The sequence below is a fragment of the Ahaetulla prasina genome, chromosome 4 (assembly GCF_028640845.1).
Source record: "Ahaetulla prasina isolate Xishuangbanna chromosome 4, ASM2864084v1, whole genome shotgun sequence".
NCBI classification, from domain to species: Eukaryota; Metazoa; Chordata; class Lepidosauria; order Squamata; family Colubridae; genus Ahaetulla; species Ahaetulla prasina.
The window spans coordinates 27,216,490-27,237,076 of NC_080542.1; the positions used below are offsets into that span (position 1 = coordinate 27,216,490).

The following is a 20,587-nucleotide window of genomic DNA, read 5'->3' on the forward strand; positions in this document are numbered from 1 at the left end:
AATTCTTCCTCTCTGATGCTGCAGAACCACAATTAAGGATTGTTGCTTACAGACTGGCCCTCCCACACATTCACCCCAAGCCCAACATTAGTTAGTTTAAATTTTTATTTTTTTAACTTTTTAAATATTTTTACTTAATAAAAAGTCAAGATTTGTCCATATGGTCATGTCCTTGTCAATGTGGGAAAGTGGCATTTGCTCTAGAAACCCCAATGGAGTTATAAATAAAAGAAAATAAACTGCCCTGCCCTTCTCTGGGCAATAGAAAGGGGTCTTGCTCCATCCTGCTGGTCAACAAGTAACTTGGGCAGGCTTCATTAAACCAACAGAAAGAAAGGTGCTTGCCAAAAGGGGCTGGGCCAGACTGCATCCCTTCAGGGGCCTCTGCCTTGGGCACAAGGGATGGCCCAGGCTTGGGGGTGGGGATGGGGGTCAGCAACAGAGCCATAGCTGGCTGGGGTCTCAGGTCACAGGGAGAAGCGTGGACATCAATTCCCAGGGGTGTGGAATGGAAGTTGCTGGGAGGGATGAGACTGAACTGAAAAGAGAAGAAAGAGACAGTGAGGACCACGAAATAAAAACAAGTAAATAAAAATAAAATAAAAAACGGTATTATCTGTTATCTGCAGGGCAAGCCCTGCCCAATTGCTATCAACATTCAATCAATTCTAAGTAGCCAATTTATCCTGATCAGAAATACTGATTACAAAATCTTTCATTTTCCACCCATACAGACATGCTAGATGGGGATCAGGTTGGAACATCACAGGGCTCATCTTTTCAACTTTTCCCCACCACTGGCTTTAAATAACAGACTTACCTTGGTGGTGCCCTATGTATGTGTAGGGGGATGGTGTGGAGGCGGAAAGCGTGGGCACACCACTCTGGGGCACACCTCCTTGAGGGGGTCCACCATGAGTCTGTGAGGGGTGCAGTAACATGACCTGGGGAGCCCCAGGGTGAGGTGGTGGGGCAGCTGCAATTCCAGTCTGGACATGGGCCTGTAATAGACAAGAATAGTTTTGAGTATTTTAATAAATGATATGCCAATTTATCAACTAATTAGGCCAGCAGAGAAAATGCCAAATTTTCTAATTTAAGAACATATATTTAGTAACTAATGTAACTCATGCTACTGAAATTTAGATGAAGACTTAATTCCAAGTATTGTTCAAAGAATATTTAATAATATAATTAAATAACAATTCAGGAAAAAATTGCTATTCTTGATACTGACACAATCTTTGCTCAAACTCATGTAGTACTCTGTTGATGGCTTTTAAATGTTTGTCCAAGCAATCCTAGTAGACAAAAAAGCATTTTTTTCTCATACATCAATTGCTGCGAAAAATGTTATTGATCATATCCATTTCCTGGGTTGTCAAACAGAGTGTTTATGAGGACAGACACTCAGAAATGTTTTCCATGGTCAAGAACGCTGCCCCTTTTCCCTTCCCAGGGTCAGGTATACTCACCTGAGTGACATGGGCCATGTTGGTGTATCCGTGCTGCAGCTGCTGATGGGCATGAATGGCATAAACTGTCGGCTGTGGAAAACCGCTCTGTGGAGACTGAGCGCTGGGCCCCGGGGTTATGGATGGTGGTGTAGCCGTCAGTGTAGCTGTGTGATATAGGTTCTGCTGCTGCTGAGCACTGGCCAAATGAGGGGGCTGTCCAGCTTGGTGCTATAGTAGAAAACACAAGAATCACATTTCAACTACCAGAGTTTGCATTTTTTCTTTTTACATTATTTCCAAAGAACATGTTTGGTATTTTATAGAGAAAAGCAAGATTTGAAACTTAGGTTAGCATGCATTTATCTGTGGGAAAGATGGGGAATGACTAAATTTGTTTTAATGGCATTATCTTTTTATTAAATTAGCCTTCCGATTCTCTGATCTCCTTTATATAACATAACCCTTTGACTCATTGGTCATGTTGCCATAGATTTAAATTATTCACATTTTGAATATAAATTCTCATAGAAAGTACTTTTATTTAGGTATCATATTCAAAAAAGCTACACATCAGTTATCATGGTGGGTAGATTCAAACCACCCATCTGTCCTCAGTTCCGCATTTCCGTTGCAGAAAATACCCCCCTCCATTTGTCTTATATTAATACCCAAATCAAAAGTAGCTGCAAAGCAGCATCTTGTTTAATTCTTAAATTGCATTCCCCCCAAATAAAGCATGCAAGCATTAATAAAGTTTGTCCCTGGTGCTTCAATTCTGTAACAGCAGTTTGAGGAACCAAGCTAGACAGAACATCACTTTAAAAGCAAGATCGCTTTTCATGCCAACCTAGAATTTCTAGAGCTTCAAGGATCATGGTGCTCTACGACCAACTTCAAACATAAAATCAAATAGCAGGGTGTTGAGTGCCAAGACAAGCATTAAGTGTCTCCTATGCAGTAGCTGCATACTTGGTTCCTCCCCCTCCCTCCAAGTACCTGCACAGGGCTGGGGGCGGCATGTTGTGTTTGCTGCTGGTTGCCCGTGGGTGTGGTAGCTGGTTGAGGCTGATGCGGATGCAGCTGTGTGGCATGATGGGGATACGACTGATGCACTGTGGCTGGGGAGAGAAGCAGCAAGCAGCAGTCAACAAGGCAACGTGGCGGGAGAAAGAAAGAAAGGAAGAAAGCTCAGACTTCAGCTAACAATAAAGGTACCATAAAGAGTTTGGGGTGTAGGTTGTTCGGCCGGAGGATACTGTGGAGTAGATGATGAGACGATAGCTTGGGGGTGACTGCCAGATGTCATCATACGGGGATTACTCTGCAGCATGGGGGCAAACATAGGCTAGAAGGAAGGAAAAAAGATAGAATATATGAGCAAAACAGATAAACACACATATCTATTTTCCCTTGAAATTTATTGTGTCTACCTGTGAGGAATAGTGGGCCATGGGCTGCATCATAGTAGGCTGTCCTGTGAACTGCTGGGGATTGTAAGAGATGTATGAAGAGTATGGAGTAGCAGCCACCAGAGGGGGCCCCGCAGCTGCTGCTGCTTGCATAATGGGAGGAGCTGAGGTGGGCTGATGCTGGTCTGAACGCTGGGGAGGTAGAGACCCTGTTCAGGAAAAATAAATAGGTTAAGAAAAGCCATTCATATTCTTGTTTTTTTCTGTCCAAGTGGCAAAACGAGCCTTCCAGGCAAATTTCCCATGATCAATGAGGCTTTGGCCAAGAATCTCACCTTTAGCTCGGTATTTCCCCTGCTGTCCGGGCACAGAATTGGAAACAGGATAGGGGTACATCTGAGGTGTCTGTAGAGATAGCAGCAAACTAATTAATTCTAATGCTATCCTTACTACTATATCTGATACATTCTGTAAAGAACCAATAACATACAATGCAAAAATAGGACCATTTAGGTATCATTCCTCCCACCTCACCTGCACAGCTGGGCTCATGTGAATCTGTGGGATGTAAGAAATATATTGTGTGCTGTACATGCCACTTTGCCCTGGGGTAATCACTGGGATGGAGGGTGTGGAATGGGTGCGTGGCCCTGGTGATGTAGGCGTACTTGTTGATTTGTTCTGAGAAAAAAAGGCAGCAGTTATTAGATATTTGACTATGAAAGCAAGTTAAGAAGATGCTGTTATCCCAAACCCCACCGTGTCAACTCACACTATCCCCAGAGTTAATTACGCACCACAGAAAGAAGTGTCTTTGAGGGGTTGAATTCTTTTGCATTAGGATTCAATGTTGATTTCTTCACCTGCCTGGATGGGAGTACAATGGAAATGAGACAGGAACATAGACAAACATGCAGCAGTCTTATCTACAGGTAGTCCTCGACTTAGAACAGTTCATTAATGACCACTTGAATTACAACAGCACCAAAAAAAGTGACTTATGACCTCTGCAGCATCCTCATGGTCACATGATCAAAATTCAGAAACCTGGCAAGACTCATATTTATGACAGTTGAAGTGTCCCGGGGGTCATGTGATCACCTTTTGCAACCTTTTGACAAAGTCAACGGGAAAACCAGATTCACTCAACAACTGTATTACTAACTTAATCAACTTATATTGATTTGCTTAACAACTGGGGCAAGAAAGGTGTACAATGGAGCAAACCTCACTTAAGAGATGTTTCGCTTAATAACAGAAATTTCGGGCTCAACTGAGGTTGTAAGTTGAGGACTCCGGTTCCCCCCAGACTCACTCTGAGACAGGACCATCTTCCTTGTCCTCTGCTTCTCCTTTACCCAGAGGACTGGCAGTCTGGGTCTGGCGTTCCAGGACCTCAGAGGATCCTTTCTCCTCCTTGCTGCTACCTTCACAGAAATCCAGGCTGGGCTTGGGACACTCTTCAGACACTTCACATGAATTGCCTGCTCCAACCAACACCTCTGGCAGTTTGTCTTTTACTTTCCCTTCAAGAGACTCTTTTGGCCGGAAGGGGTCATGGGTGGCCTCTGGAGAGGAGCTGGGCTGTAACTAGGAAAAGACGTGAATTAAGCAAACATGGTCAGAAATCTGCTTTTATTTTATGTTTCTATTTTAAAAGTGCTCAATGTTTTCCTCCTCTTTAAATGAAGAGGAATAAGAGAATGTGCTCACCTTAAATTGGGCTCCAAACTTCCTCAACTCCTCGAGCTGATTCCTCTTTTGCTCATTTTGGAGACCTAGAACAGTGCAATTGCCACAATTAAAGATTTAAGAACTCAAAACCTTGAAGAGCATTTTAGTATCAATCTCCAAGTTCTGTTAAGTCTTCTCAAATCTGGTACTCTTAATATTAAATGGGAGTAATTGGCTGAGGATTATGGGAGCTGTAGTCCTATAAATCCAGGTAGTATTGGTTTCTGGTGGCCAACTAAATTATATGCACTTGGTAAGATTTTTTTTTTTAGTTAGCAGTGATTATTCAATTTTGTATTATTATTCCACTTTTATGAGTGAGTAAGGGGATGTTATTGGATGTGTGTGTAATCGTCTTCATTTATCCCCAGGACAAACCTGGAAGTTACACTGAGATGAAATAGCTGGCTCAAAGTCATCTAGTGAGTTCTGAGTTTATCAATTAACTATTAAGTTCATTACATTTAGGATAGGATATAATTCTTTATTGGCCAAGTGTGATCACACACACAATGAATTTGTCTCCTTGTGTATAGACTCTGCCTGACGTAGCTCGCAATTTTAAAAAACAGCAATGTGCAAAATATATTGTATAATAGAAAATATGCAAAGCAATTCCAATCTGACATTTAGAGTAACAAGCAAAAAGCTAAAAGAGTCAAAAGAAACAAACCTTTGCTAGTCTGTTTGACCAAGTCTGAGGACCCCATAACTTCTACAGTCCTGCCGGCTTCTTTGGTGGCAGAGCTAGGCACCTCTTTAACTAGAAGAGGAAGGAAAGGGTTAGGAGACAAACCATATGCTACGTTTTACATCCAGATACTGAGCAAGGAAAGAGGAACAAAAACTTGAAATGCACTTAGAAAGTATGACAACTTCCCAAAGAGCCTCACCATTTATTCAAATCCCATACTTTCCTTCAGACAGACAGACAGACAGACAATAATAACAATAATAATAATAACAACAACAACAATAATAATAACAATAATAACAATAATGTTTTAATTTGTATACCGCCCTTCTCCCGAAGGACTCAGGGCGGTGAACAGGCAAATAAAATACAAACAAAACATACACAATAATTAAACAACCCTTAAAAAACTGATTAAATTTGCCAAAAAATTTAAAATAACATTATACCCCATAAAATTACAGAAATTTAAAACCCATCAGAATTCAATTAAAATTTAAAATTAAACTCAAGCCAGTCCAACTATACGAAATAGATAGGTTTTAAGTTATAAATAAAAATAAATATCCTAAAACTTTTTCAACTGATCAAACCTATCAAGTATTTAAAAACTGTAAAATCTCAAATATTCTTCTTACTAGGGTAAAATAGGAGGGAAGAAAAAACAGCAAGAAGTTTATAAGTCAGCAATCTTTCCAGGCAGCAAGTTTCAAAAATGTAAACAAAGTCCTCAATGTTCTCAGAAACACTGAAATGATATGACACATTGAGTTTGGTGCAGCACATCTGAGATTCTCTAGCCAGTTAATACTTATAGATTTCTTTGTTTTAGGTCCATCCTTAAGTTCCTTCTTTGTTGATTGGCAATCAATTAAACTTGCTTAACTCCCAGTTTAAGTACTTACCTTCAACAGCAGCTACTGGGATAGATGCTGGGACTTTAGGTGAAGGTGGGGTCGGGGAAGCACTCGATTCCATAGTAGTCCTTGATTCAGAAGGTGATGCAGGAGCAATAGGGATAGCTGGTCCCACAGGGGGATCTTGAGAAGAGACTGGAACAGTTGAGGCAGACTTCGGAGAACGAGGAGCATAGAGACGGCCCACTATACAGTACAGTAACAGCAAAGGTGCATTAGATTAGGGCTAATATGTGAAGTTTTTTTTTAATCAAGGCCCTCAGAAAAAAAAACATCAGGTTTGCTGCTTATTTGTGCTTCTACCTGTAGGCGATGCAGCAGAGACTTCCATTGGTCGGCTGGTCGGGGAAGACATATTCTTGGCCCCTCGATTGGGTCGTTGAGATTTTGGAGACATTCTAGATGGACCTGAAAGAAGCAGCCATAGGTGGTGATGAATCAAATTAGACACACACAAAGAAAACAAAATGTTCCTTTGACATCTATGGCTCTCTCTTACTAGTAAACAATGGAAACTCTACCATGTCAATGAAATTAGCAGGCACTTAGTTGCAATTGGCATTGACAAATTGACAAATAAAAAAAAAATTAAAATAAGTGAATGGTGATTAAGTCAATGCACCAACTGGAACCCTTATCTATAAGAGGTAAACTAATAAATGTGGATAAGTGACTTACCCTACGGCCTCTACAAATATGGGGGATGAATGGGAAGAGGGAGGAAATGTTGCACCCTATCCAAAGAAGAGAGGCAAGGAAAGAGAAAGGTCACAAGGACTCAGGATGAAATGCAGCAATCCTGGTTCCACAATGTAGTGAAGCAAGACTGAACAGGGGCAACCGAAGGCAAGCATGAGATCAGTGGTAGGGTAGAAGGCTACTTCAGACTGAGAAAGTTGTCACTGGTATTGTTACTGCTTCTCCTGATTTTCAGCCAGCTTTCAGTGAAGGTTAAGACCAACAGTGCAATGTGACTTTTGCAAGAACCAAAAATTAGCCTTGGATCATTTTTTTCTGAGGTGTTTCATAGGCTGTTCAGGCTTCAAATCTAACTTCTCCCTATTTGTACTACATTTCTTCCTTTCTTCTTCACTACTTCAATTTAAAATCCATATTTTGATCCCATACATTATAAACTATGCCACTTCATTTCTTTTCTTTATCTTTCAATGCTACTACCTTGTTATTGTTCTCCAGAGCACATTATAACCTTCGTCCTTCCATTTCCACCCCCTAGTGATGGTCTGATACACTTTGTGATTTCAACCTGTCCATACCATTCATCCCACCCTGCCCTTATACTCATCAACTTAACAGTATTTTTCAGCCTTGGTAGCTTGAGCCAGATTGATATTGCAATGAAGACAGAAAATCATCAATCATTTCCTCATTCAAGGAAGTAATCCCTCCCTAAACCTAATTTGTATTGGTGGTGCAAGTAGTCCCTGCTTAATGACCATTTGTTCAGCAATCATTCAAAGTTACAACAGCACTGGGTAGTTATGACCAGTCCTTGGGTTATGGACACTGAAGTGCCCCCACAATCCTATGATCAGAATTTGGGTGCTTTGCACCCAAGTGGAGAGAAGCACAACAGGGCAGAAGCTTGAGGTCCTTGCCTAACACTACAACTGGGACTATCAGAACTGTGATTGCTAAGTGATGCAGTTTTGCCTAATGTGACCATTTGGTTAGCAATAAAAATTCCAGTCCCAATTAAGGTTGTTAAAGAAGGACTGCTTGTAATTGTTACTAGTATTTCATTTCTTTCTAAATAATTCAGAATTTTTGCATGGCGCTTAGATCTCTTATCTCCCCTTAGGATCTCTATACTATTAGCCAATGGTTTCTGAAGAATCCTTTCAACCCAACTCTTCCCCAAATTGGCTTTACTGCTGTCATCCATTCGTATGATTTTCCAATGTTTTCCCAGGTTGCCCATGTCAGTTTTAGCTATCACATGATTTTCTTTTTTGCTGTCATCTTCTACAAGCATTTTCTTCAACTTTCTCAGTCTCATTTCAAAATGCATTTTCCTTACAGGAGTGTTTCTTAATGTGTGGTCCTAAAACCCCTGGGGGATTCCCTCAAGATTCTCAAGAACCAAGATCTGGTTTCCTTGAAATCAAAATTATTTGCCAGGCTATGTTGAAAAATACAACATTAAAGTCCCATCAATCATGAATAATCACAACTGTAGCAAATGTGTCAATTTTAATTTTTAATATGATAAATATGACCTGCAAAGAAAAGCTTTTGATGTTCTCTACAATTTTTTAAAATGTGAAATGGTCCTTGGGAGAAAAAAAAGTTTAAGAAATATTGCTTTAGAGGAAAAAGTAAAGCAGAACAAACTTCCTTACTTTGACTTTTCATCTTATCCTTTACCGCTTAAAATTACATCATAATAGAGACAGGAAACAGGGGTGGGGGAGGGAGTCATGTGAACTTCCAGTCAGATGGGCTAACATTCACCGAAGCCTTCCTGCCTGTTAAAGTGACTGTTTCAATTCATTCCAATATTTTCCCTTTTAAGTCAGAGATCCTCAGCCTTACCTCCATTGATACCTCGCTGCTCTGGAGCAGAGCCAGTGTTGCTTTCTGAATGATGTGAACTCCCACGGGGTGGCAAGGACCCCATGCCTGGCCTCCCTCCTCTAGAACTACTGCAGCGTATGCCTCCTCTGGAGCTTTCTCTGACACGCTGGGGAAGTGGGATATATTTGCCCTCTCTGCAAAAAGAAATAGTCGGGTAAGTTTGAAGAACAATAAAGAAAGAAACCACCATAAATTTCCTCATCCCAGAAGCTGAATGCAAATGCAAGGGAACGTTTGAAGCAAAGAGATTGGCAATCAACAGGTGAAACAGTTTCTAAGTTACAATGGGACCTTAAGGTTATTTCTTCCGCAAATATATAGGGTATATTAGCCACAATTAGTACTTGTTTTATACTAAAGAGGCAAATGGCTATCCAAAGGTTATTTTGTTTTTATAGTTTTAACAAATGCTGTCTGAGCTATACAGAATAGCTATAAAATAATTGGTATCATTGATATTAGAATATATTTAAATATTTACTTTTATTCATTTCACCAATGCTGCAAACTTACCTGGAAGCCAAACTGGGGCTGTCTCTTCCAGACACTTGTCTTTGCACTGAACTGTGCTTCTCTTCTTCTGTGCGCCCATCATCATTTTCCATTGCAATACGCAGTCTATACTGTGGGCTTGACTCAATTTCTCGTGCCAGCTGTGCAGCTCTGGCCTCTCGTTGCCTAAAAGCCTCGGTATTATCTTTTTCAAGAGGGACTCTGTCATGAAAAAATGAACCATTGGAAGAAGGGGAAAAAGGAAATGCAGCAAATAAATTCTACTGATCTACCCAAAACAATAAAATAAACTTTATTGCAAATGCACCAACATCTCTTAATTTGTAACATGGTAAAAAAACATCTTAGTTCCCAACAGTTCAAACCTTTTGATTGAACTTCCTAGAGTTCGTAAATTTCAGATCCATAACTAATTCCAATAAAATTCTTGGATGCTTATTACTTATTGCATAAATTCACACATTGCATTTTGAGTAAAATTGGATTTGGTTGGTGACATGATACTGCAAGTATTGGTGACATACTGGCCAAAATGTGCCGAAACTGACCAGTAGAGTTCTTACCATTAACAGAGACTACAGATGGTAACACAACTTGCTTCTTCTTTGAATAAAAAGGTGTTATGTGAAAGCTTTATATAATGAAAGCCGCAACAGGTACATGAGGTCATTTGTTGACCATGAAATATGAAGATTCTGATTTGGAATATAACAGGAAAATAAATTAACTAACCAAAGGAAGAAAATTAGATAAACTATATTTGTGAAACTAAAAAAAAAAAAAGGGGGGGGGACAATAATGCAACTGATCTAACTCTGAGGTATTGATGGATATGGGTATGAAATAAAAATGTAGATTTAATTATGAACAAAAGAACTACTATGTCAAACAGCATGAATTGGTACTATATTGACATAAAACCAAAGTCAATGAATTGTGTACTTAAAAATTTAAATGGGAATGACAACATAATCAAAAGTGAAACTGAAATGGTCAGCCAGGGTTGGTTGGAGATATGACTGTACAAGTACTTTGATCGCAGACTGGGCCATTTTGTAGTCTGAGACTCTAAAGGAAAAATTCAATGACCATTTACAAATAAATGGCAAAGTATTACAGCCAGGAGATTTTTATTTTATTTATTTATTTATTTTGTCATAACAGTATATATAAGCATTAACATGAAATAACTATATAATATATAAGCATATAGATGAGCGTAAGTATGTAATAAACTATATTAATTGGATATAATGAAGAGGAACAATAGGACAGGGAATGGTAGGCATGTTTGTGCTCTTATGCACGCCCCTTATAGACGTCTTAGGAATGGGGTGAAATAACACTGTTCACTTTAGAAGTATATCTTTGTATTTTATATTTTGATAAATCAATAAAAATAAACAAGTAAACAGAAGTATATCCCTAAAGAAGGGGACACGGATAGGAAAACATTAAAATTTATAAATGCTGATAAAAAGATAGGTAATATATAGTCTACCACATTTGCTAAGAATAAATGTTTGTTGAAAGACAGCAATAGCACTTAGATTTATATACCACTTTACAGTTGTTTACAGCACTCTCTAAGTGGTTTGCAGTTAGCATATTGCCCCCAACAACCTGGTCCTCATTTTAGTAACCTCGAAAGGATGGAAGGCTGAGTCAACCTTGAGCTGGAGAGAACTGAACTGCCAAACAGCCAGCAGCAGAAGTAACAAACTGCATCACTGTTTAACAAACTGCATCACTGTTTGGTTTGGTTACTGCAGTGCCTCAGATAGAAGGTCCATAGAGAGAGTGGTAAGAACAGCTGAGAAGATTATAGGAAGCTTGCTTCCCATTATTCAGGGTATTGCTCATAAATACTATGTGCTTAAGAATTCAAAGCATTGTTAGAGATCCCATACACACACTTTATGGTCCATTTCTGTTGCTCCCCTCTGGGAGGAGGTTTTGAAGTACATATTTCTAGCAGGACTATTTGATTCTGTAACAGCTTTGTTCCCTATGCCATTCGTCTGGTAAACTTGCAAGATTCGTTTTTCTCACCATGTACATGTATACATCCAAAATAGAATGTATTGTTTCTCTGTGTCATAATATATGTGGGTATATGCATAATTTTTATTTATTTATATTTTTGTCATGTTTATGTAGTGTATATTGGAGGTGGTGACCCTTTGAGAGCTATATGCAACAAAATTTCATTTTAATATATGCTGATTAGTGTAAATTTAAAATGACAATAAAATTAGTCTAAATCTGCAGTATTGCATGCTAAGCACTGCACCACCATCAAAGCTCTTTGAATGTAGATGTTTGAATGTAGTAAAGCAAAAAACGACAGGGTCAAGAATGAACAAGCAGACTTGATACAAAAATCAGAAAGTAGTATGAAAGTAGTACACTGAGGTGGCTTAGCTGTATAGAGAAAATGAACAAGTATCTAATAAAAATAAATATATAAAGCAAGAGTGAATAGTTGTAGGAGAAGACTGAGAAAGTAATGCCCTAAATTTGTAATCTTCAAGAAAATAAGAGGGGAGAAATTTAAGAAACAAAGGGAATATATAAACTGATGTACAGAGGCAAAGAAAGCAAGAGTGGCTTGCAAGCATAGAAAGGAAAAGTGAATGGTGACTATTTGTATTTTAGACTTACATTTTCTTTTATTTCCCGCTTTAATGTTTTTGTCCATTACTCCTCGTACAAAAATAAAAACCGAATAATTGAATATTTGTATGTGTGCACATGCACACATATATATTCATATTCCCCCCTCCCCTGTTTAATTAGATCATAATATTTGGCGTGTGTGAGTGTGTGTATATGTGCATATACATATACATATATGTCATATATTTTTTATAAATAAATAAATAAACAAGCAAGGAAACATCAAGTACAGGCTTCTGGTACTTCAGCATACTATTAAATTTTAGGAGCATAACAAAAACTAGTAATGTACTAGACAAGCTGTATATTAACTACCCTATTTTTCGGAGTATAAGACGCACCTTAAATTTGGAGGAGGAAAACAAGAATTCTGCCTCTGCCTACCAGCATCAGGATCAGCGGCGTCCTCACTTCCATTCGGATTTTGATAACGGGTAGCACAGATCTTTTTATCAGTTTAAAACAAATTCTATCACTCTATTTAACTGGAGTGGGTAGGGTGTGATGGGGGATGATTTTCATGGGGGCAGAAGAGGGACTTGGCACTGAAGGCTCCACTCTCAAGACGCCCCATCTTCCTACCTATAGCTGGAGGCATTGAAAGCCTGGCTTTCTTGCAGCTAGGTCCCATAGAGACGCAGCACTTCAGTCCTCCTGGACGCTGCCATCTCGTAAAAATAGTGCCAAGCTTCCCAGCAAGCCCCCTGTGCCTTTGCTGCCTTGATTGGACCCTGATTCCGGAAGTAGCCTGGGGAAGCATGGAGGTTGGGACTTGTTTGGCGAAGCAGGTGCTGTGCAGGGGGCAAAAGACAAGGCGCTGGCATCAAAAAACACTTTTGCCGCAATCTCCATTGCCTGGAGATCTCCGCTGCCTCCCCAATTCCAAAAATGGAGTATGCAGAGGTAAAGAAAGAGCATCGTGTTTTTGGCCTGTTTCAGGCAGCGGAAATCGCAGCAACAGTTTTTGGGTGGCAGTGCCTTGCCTTACACTTCCTGTGCAGTGCACAGCAAGCCACCAGTTCCTTGAGAATGCAAGCCCACTCTGGGCACATTGAGAACATGCACACTCCTGTTGCTGGAAGAAGGGCTGCTTCTCCTGCAGTCCCCCCTCATCCTTGCATCTTCCCTTGCACCTACATTCCTCCCTCCTCAGCCACCTTCTCCTCCCAAACAGTCTTCGTACCCAGAGGGGCTCTATCTACAGTTGAGGTTGGTCCCCCCACTCCCTCTCTTAAACTGAACTGCACTGAGCAGCTGGTGGCGTGAAGTAGAAATGTCTCAGCTCCCCACAGCTGCTTGGCGTTTTGACCACCCAAAACGGATCAGCGCTGCCTCCGCAGTGGCCGGCTGCTGCTTTCTCACCGGATCATTTATCAACAAGTCAGAAAAGCAGTTCAGTTTAAGAGCGGGGGGGGACGGGGGACGGGACGGACACACACCAACTTCGACCTTCTTCCAGCAACAGGAGAGTGTCTTCTCAATGTGCCCAGTTTTCTTCTTCCCCTTTAGCCACCAAGGAGGAAGAGGGTGCGCAGCTCTGTGAATTGCATTGAAGAGGAAAATGAAGGAAAATGTGACGCATGGAGGCAATGCTCTTGTGAAGCAGGCGCTTCTGCATGAGAGGCTTAAGGCAAGGTGCTTGCTGCCCGGCCTGCCCCTTCTCCAGATGATCGAGGCTGAGGGCAGTCGGCTTCTGCTCCTGGCCCGGGAGGTGGATCTGACAGGAGGAAAGAGAAAGTGAGACTGCGGAAAAGGAGGAGGAGGGCGAGCGGCTCTGCAAATTGCTTTGGGGAATTGAGGAAGAAATGCTGGAAAATGCAATGCATGGAGGCAATGCTCTTTTTCCTCCCCGACTGCCCGAAGCAATTCGCAAAGCCACAGGCCACCCTCCTCCTTTTCCGCAGTCTCACTTTCTCTTTCCTTCTGGTCAGATCCACCTCCTGGGCCAGGAGCAGAAGCCGAATGCCCTCAGCCTGGGTATTCTGGAGAAGGGGCAGGCCGGGCAGCGAGCCACCTAGCCTTATACCTCTCGCACAAAAGTGCCCGCTTCACAAGAGCATCACCTCCATGCATCATGTTTTCCTCCCCGATGCAATTCACAGAGCCGCACGTCCTCATGAAAACGCAGCAGCCGGGGTTTTTGGCCAGTTCCAAGCAACACCCTAACCATTTCCGCTGCCCATCTCCCAGTGTGTGGAGACTGAAAATGTGATGCTCATTTTTGGCAATGTGAGGATCCCCGCCGCCTGAAATCACTGGAAAATGCGATGCGTGGAGGCAGATAACCTCCAAAGGGTGGGGGGCAGCGGGTGGGTGGGGCTACATTCAGAGTATAAGACGCACCCAGATTTTCACCCTCTTTTTGGGGGTAAAAAGGTGTGTCTTATACTCCAAAAAATAAGGTACATAAAGTACAATTAAACTGGTTAGCAGTCCAAAGTGACCATTTTGCATGAGCCCCAATATTCACTGCATTCAAAATTTATTATATTTGTATCGCCTACATTTTGTGCACTATTTTATGCAACTCAAGGTGTACATAATGCTCTTATATTTTCCCCATAACAACAGCCCTGTGAGGTGAATTGGGCAAGAGTGTATTTCTGTCTCAAAATCATCCAACTGGCTTCCATTCCAAGAGAGGACTAGACAGACAGTTTCTAGTCCAGCACCAAACTAAATTGAATCCTGGAATGGAAGTCCAAGGGTAGCAATATAATATTCCAATGGACATGTCTCATCATGGAGTATTCACTGTTTATGTTATCAAACATTTCATTTTTTAAAGTAGCTGCCAATAGCCTATAATAAACAGGTTAAACTGAGGATAAAGGATAAAACTATTCACAAATACTGACATTCAAAAGGTTGAGATGATTACTTTTGAATTATCTTGACAATCAGTCTACTTTTCTTTATCCACTGATTTCTGCCAACTAATCAAGCCTTACAAGTCCTGGTATGTTAACCAACTCTGATTTATTAAGTGAAAGAGAAAGAAAAGCAACCTAGACTTTACTTTAATAGCCTACCAAATTATATTCTTGTCATCAGTTGCTCTCTCCCCTGAACCTTCACATAAAACATATATATGGCTGAATCATTAACTTACGTATATGATGAAAGACTGCTATCATATGTTGTCTTCACACCGTAATTTTCCTCATTGAATTTGAACATCTCATTTGGGTCCCAGCCATTAGACTGAAATCACAGATAAATGCTTTAGTACCTTTGCTGCAACAAAGCTTAGCGAAGCAGCTCTAAGTAAATCTATTTTGAGGACTCAAGCCTTATCGGTTACTTACCATATCTGATTCTAAGTCATAATCATCACTGTTGCTGTCTCCCCCTTCCCAGCGTTGTAGTATTTTTTCTTTGTGCTCCCCATTCACTTTAGAATTCATGGCGATGGCAGAATCTGTGAACTTATCTAAGACACATGACAGAAAGAAAGGCCAGGATAGAAAGGATTCAAGTTCTCCTTCACGCCTCCTCCCATCACATCTCAATTCTGTTATTTTAAGGCTGTATTACCTTTGGTGGCGTAGTTAAAATCAACATTGCGGAAGTGCACTAACATGACATCAGCAGGCTTGAAAACCATAGTGTCTACAATATCCTCCCTCCTCGGCCCTACTGGCTGGTCGGGCACCTTCTTGTGCACAGCATCCACAGCCAACTCAAACTGTAAAAACAAAAAAAAAACAAAAAAAAAACCAGGCTGCCTATTCCTACTATAGAAAACCACATAAATCGGAAAACATGCCATATCACAATCCACTGGTCACTAAGCACTATCTATTTCCAAATATTAACCTTTGTCATCTCAGGATGCTTAAGTAAGCTTTGTGAAATTTGGGGAGAAAGAATGCTTCCTGTATCCAAAGTTCCAATATAAAATAAAACCAAATACTTAAAATGCAAATTAAGAAATAAACTTCACTGAACCTGTTAGCTAAAATTCTAAGAAAACTAATCAGTAAAAAAAGTATTCACCTTAGAACTCAGGGTTTTAAAAATTCCTTCAAATGTGCTTCCATTTTTCACTTTCACATCACATGTTGATCCCTGGGAAGAGAACCAAAGGGCAGGAATACTTTTAAAAAAGGATACAAGGATACTTGAAAATGCTGATCAAAGGTTCCCTGCCCACCCACCCTCAACATACACCTGTAATCTATTAAACTAAAGCAAAATAAACTGAAGAAATCCAAGAGAAAATCCCAACACGTTTCCACAATGATTAGCACACACCATTCTTAAGGCACTTTTTGCCTTGAGACCTCAAAGGGGTAACAGCTATTAGCCTTTGCAAGCATCCCACCTTCCTTTGGTTGATAACTTTGCAATTTTTGCATTGTCTACTATTTTAAAATCAAACCAAATTATCTGGAACTAAAATTATTAACATGAGAATCTGAGTTCAAAGAATAATGTAAATAAAATTACAACATGAATTAGTACATCATATGAGCAATGCCTATATAAAATAAATGCTCAACTCTTCCTGCAGGACAACCATATCGAAAGAAATTCCATCATGTAACTTCCACAACCTATAAACATGCACCTGTACATCTATCTTTCCTACATCCTTAATTTATCACCAGGAGACTCACCACAACTGCAGTTAGAAAATGAAGCATTCGGGAATTGTTATAAACACCCTCAAAAGCCTGGGAGGAATTAAAAAATATAGTGTCACCAAGACATCTGTAAGCATCCATTGCCCAATGTTACAACACTCCCAATAATTAGGTAGGCAACTGAAAGATTTCAGAAAATATATACACCTGTTGTAACTAATAAAGGCCTAAATAACTATTATGTCATTTGTTTTCTTGATAAGGAGCGCCTTCATGAATCTTAGTATATAGGAGGCTTGGCACTGGTTCAAACTGTATTGCTACTTCTCAGAGTTTGGATAGAGGGTCTACGGTTGAAAATGAAGATTATATTGGAATTTTACAGTTCAGTATCTAAAATTGAACATTCAAATATTTGTGACAAAATAAATCAATGATACAGCTTGATATGATACAGTTTATGATATATGTTGATATGAAAAATACACTTTTCTTTTTCAAAACAAAAATTGTGCCTCTCAGTGATTTAACTCCATTAATCTTAACAAAGTTGTACATTTAGAAAAAAAGGGAGATAAGTATTTATAAGCAGACTCTGCTGTACCCCAACCAGAGTTAAATGACATTATGCTGAATATTTACAGGTAATTAAGCGTTACAAGTTTGAACTAAATTTATTACATAAAATTATTTTATTCCAGATAGTATTTATACTTTGCTATTGTTATAGAAATTGCAAATAAAAGAAATGTAATACAAATTAACACAAAGACACAGAAATTGTTTTAACTGTAGTCATACACAATACATAAGATTCTAGGGAGTCTTTACGTCATAACTAAAAAAAATCTTACATTAGGGGTACATTAATATCCATAAGAACTGAAACCTACTAGCAGATATATTTATTGGCAAAGATTAATAGTAGAAACCTCAAATCTCTAGCAGTTACACAAATCATATAGATTATATATGACAATCCCAAATGGTTTATAGTACAACTTACAGGAGATTGTGGAGGTCCTTTGCCTGTACTCTGGCCCCTGAAAATAAATCAGAAACAAATGTAATTAATAATTCAAAATGTAAACTCTTTAAGCTAATAGGCTACATTTTGTGCATATTCATCATTCCTTATAAATCTAATTCAAAGGAGCTCTCATCACTAACAAGAACTCCATATTTTATTACCAAAATAATAAAACAGACTTCCTAATTCAGCTAAGAAAGACATAACTTCCTTTCCATGGAGACAACTTTCTGAGAAATCAGTGCATGTATTATACATGAAAACTCATCCTCTACAAATACATAAAAGTGGATGTTGCTTCAAGGTCACAAAGTGTTACTGGCACATGCCCCCAATAATTTTCTGTGTATGAAAAGAACCTTAGAATGGATTTGCTTTGCCTCAAATCTATGATTTCTGAGCTTTCTACATTACTTTACCTAAATTTGGAATAAAGTTTTGCACAATTCATTAAAATTCCCCAGCCAATTTAAAATAAGTGAGAAATAACTAGGTGATACTTCAATCAGAATAGCAAAAGGAGCCCTTTATATTAAATAGCCTGATGAGCTCCTTCATTGCTATGCCTTGCTCTGTCATAACCAGAATTATCATCCCAAAAAATACCCTACTCCTGGGAACATGACAGACAGAAACTATGATCTTGTTCAACTTGATAAAATTGATACATGGCTCAGCAAATGTTATTTAGTCCTGCTCTTTCTTAAACCAGAGATTTATACTAGGCTACTGAAATGGAATGCTGGCTACTTAAACAGCATGCTGGGCAAAAGTCATTTCTGGAAGGCATCACTGCTCATATATACAGGTACCTCGACTTACAACAGTTTGCTTAGTGACTGTTCAAAGTTACAATGGCACTTTAAAAAGTGACTTATGACCATTTTTCATATGCATGTCAATGGGGAAGTCAGATTCACTTAACAACCATGTTAGAATAAAATAACTGCAATGATTTACTTAACAAAATGTGGCAAGAAGTCATAAAACGGGGCAAGACTCACTTAACAAATGTCTACATAAATTTTGGGCTCAATTGCGTCGTTGAGGTCTAACTGTATAAGGAAGTTCTTTTAATTAAGCAGACCAAGCCCCTGCAATCTCTGAAAGAAGGTCAATTGGACCTATGATTTTTCTGAGGTCTTTTAAATATATTGGATTGTACAGTTGGCATGCAGTTAAGTCAACAGAATTTACTTCCGAGAAAACACCTATTGCTCTATTGGCATCCAAAATTAATCCTTGCCTAAGCAGTCAAAGTCTACTGCTCCACGACAAGGAGGGCAACTCAGGCCAGAACGGATCGATTTCTTTTTCGAAAGAGGGTAGAGCCAAATACATCTCTCCCAAAAATGACACAAGGCCAGAGATGGGGAAGACTCCCGGGAGGGGGTGTGTGTGTAGGGGTGTGTGGGGGGTGCGCGAGTCTAGCGGTATCCACCTTCCGGTCTCGGCAGGGCTTAAACGGAGAAAAGCGGCACCTAATCAGCGGGAAAACAGCCCAACTCTGCTTATCGGGTCTACACATACTCTTCCACCCCCCCCCCCACCTCCACCTCCGCCACCCTGCCGAGTCCTCCCGTCAACCCTTTTGAGGCGGGAACGGGACGGTGTCTTCTTCCCTTTCGCTCTTTGCCGCCAGGATGGCTTCCCTCCCCTCGTTCACACAAACCAGCGCATTTCGGCCGAGCCTTCCTTACCTGGTGCCGCTTCCTCCAGGGGGGGCTCCTCCGCCGCTACCCGGGGGAGCCACCATTGTGGCTCTCGGTCCGCCCGCGGCCCCGGGGCTGAGGTTCCCGTTGGGGCTGGCCGGCGGTGGGTTGGCTTTGCGGGAAGCGGCGGCGGCGGTAGCAGCGGCGGCGGCCGGAGGCGGCGTCGGAGGCGGGGGGCCCGAGGAAGGCGCAGCAGGTTGAGGGGAGGGCGGCGGCAGCGGTTGTTTCAACATGGCGCTGGCGGCGGCGAGAAAAAGGGCCGGGCGCCCCTGTTCGCTCTCTCTCCTCAGCACGCGTTCAAGGCCCTCGAGCGAAACGGAGGGCGGAAAAAGAGCCAAAAAAAAAAAAAAAAAAGCCGAGCGGAAGGCAGCCGAGAGACCCTCGCCCCGTGCGCGCCTCCCGGGCGTTTGACTTTATGCGCTGCTTCTAAAGCGGCGACTTAAAAAAACAAAAACGGAAAAGTGAGGAAAATAAGCGTCAAGGCAGCCGCGGCAAGTCAAGAAGCCCGGCTGTTTCAGACTTTTAAGCTCCGCGATACAGGCAACGCCGTGCGCTCCTGCCGGCCCGGAAGGGGAAACTGACTGACTGGCTGGCGGGCAGGCGGGCGGGCTGGCGGACAGGCCGGCCGTCGCGGAAATGGGGAAGGGTTAAGCGCTGCGAAACAGTGGAAGAGGGGGGGGGGTCGAGAGAGAGCGAGCAGTCCTGCCCCCCACACCTGCTTTCTGTTGGCTTCGCCTGCGCGCGCGTCAGCAAAACAGACGCCTAGAACGTGGGCCTCGATCCCACCTGCTGCTGCTGCCGCCGCGGGATGAGTCCCTCCAGGAGGACGCGCGTCCTTTGGCCGCTTCTGCTTCCCGTCCGTTAAAGGCGGCGGCGCCTCGGGAAAGAGAAGAGGGGAGAAGTCTCGAGCCCCGCAGGCAACGTGAGGGGAATGGCAAGCTCGCGGAGACAGGGAAAAGAGGCGGAAAGGAGATGGAAGAGAGCGAGGCCGCAGCAGAGAGAGACAGAGAGAGAGAAAAGAGGGAGGGGGCGGTCGTGATGTTGGCGCTCAGGGCCGCGACGCGAGCGGTCTCAAACCCCTTCCTTGCAGAGGGAAGTGGACGGCTCTGTCCCCTATCAGGCTCGCGCTTGCTTGTGAAGTAAGCAGGGGGGGGGGGAAGAGCGACACGGATCCCGCTGGCCCGCGCGCACAAGAAGAAGTCAATCCGGTTGCTGCACAATGAGTCCCTGGGGAGGGCGGGGCCTTGCTCTGCGC

The 20,587-nt window shown here is 41.5% G+C and overlaps 1 protein-coding gene across 3 annotated transcripts; it reads right to left on the bottom strand.

Annotated features, from left to right (window-relative positions):
* Positions 1-87: 87 nt before the first annotated feature.
* ATXN2L (ataxin 2 like) lies at positions 88-20,493 on the bottom strand. Of its 3 annotated transcripts, XM_058179801.1 has the most exons (23): positions 19,321-20,493; positions 17,597-17,633; positions 16,624-16,680; positions 16,001-16,072; positions 15,539-15,689; positions 15,310-15,434; positions 15,114-15,205; positions 9,323-9,523; positions 8,768-8,943; positions 6,515-6,619; positions 6,200-6,397; positions 5,274-5,363; positions 4,580-4,644; positions 4,182-4,456; positions 3,664-3,733; positions 3,401-3,547; positions 3,202-3,271; positions 2,888-3,075; positions 2,673-2,802; positions 2,454-2,575; positions 1,476-1,685; positions 821-1,001; positions 88-538 (listed from the first exon to the last, which is right to left on the bottom strand). In XM_058179801.1, the coding sequence occupies exons 1-23, from the start codon at positions 19,563-19,565 to the stop codon at positions 489-491; spliced, it is 3,057 nt and encodes a 1,018-aa protein (XP_058035784.1). In that variant the 5' UTR covers positions 19,566-20,493; the 3' UTR covers positions 88-488. The 3 variants fall into 3 exon arrangements, with proteins under 3 accessions (XP_058035784.1, XP_058035785.1, XP_058035786.1); XM_058179802.1 differs by lacking the exon at positions 16,624-16,680; XM_058179803.1 differs by lacking the exons at positions 15,539-15,689; positions 17,597-17,633; positions 19,321-20,493 and having other exon boundaries at positions 16,624-16,662.
* Between the last annotated feature and the right edge of the window lie 94 nt (positions 20,494-20,587).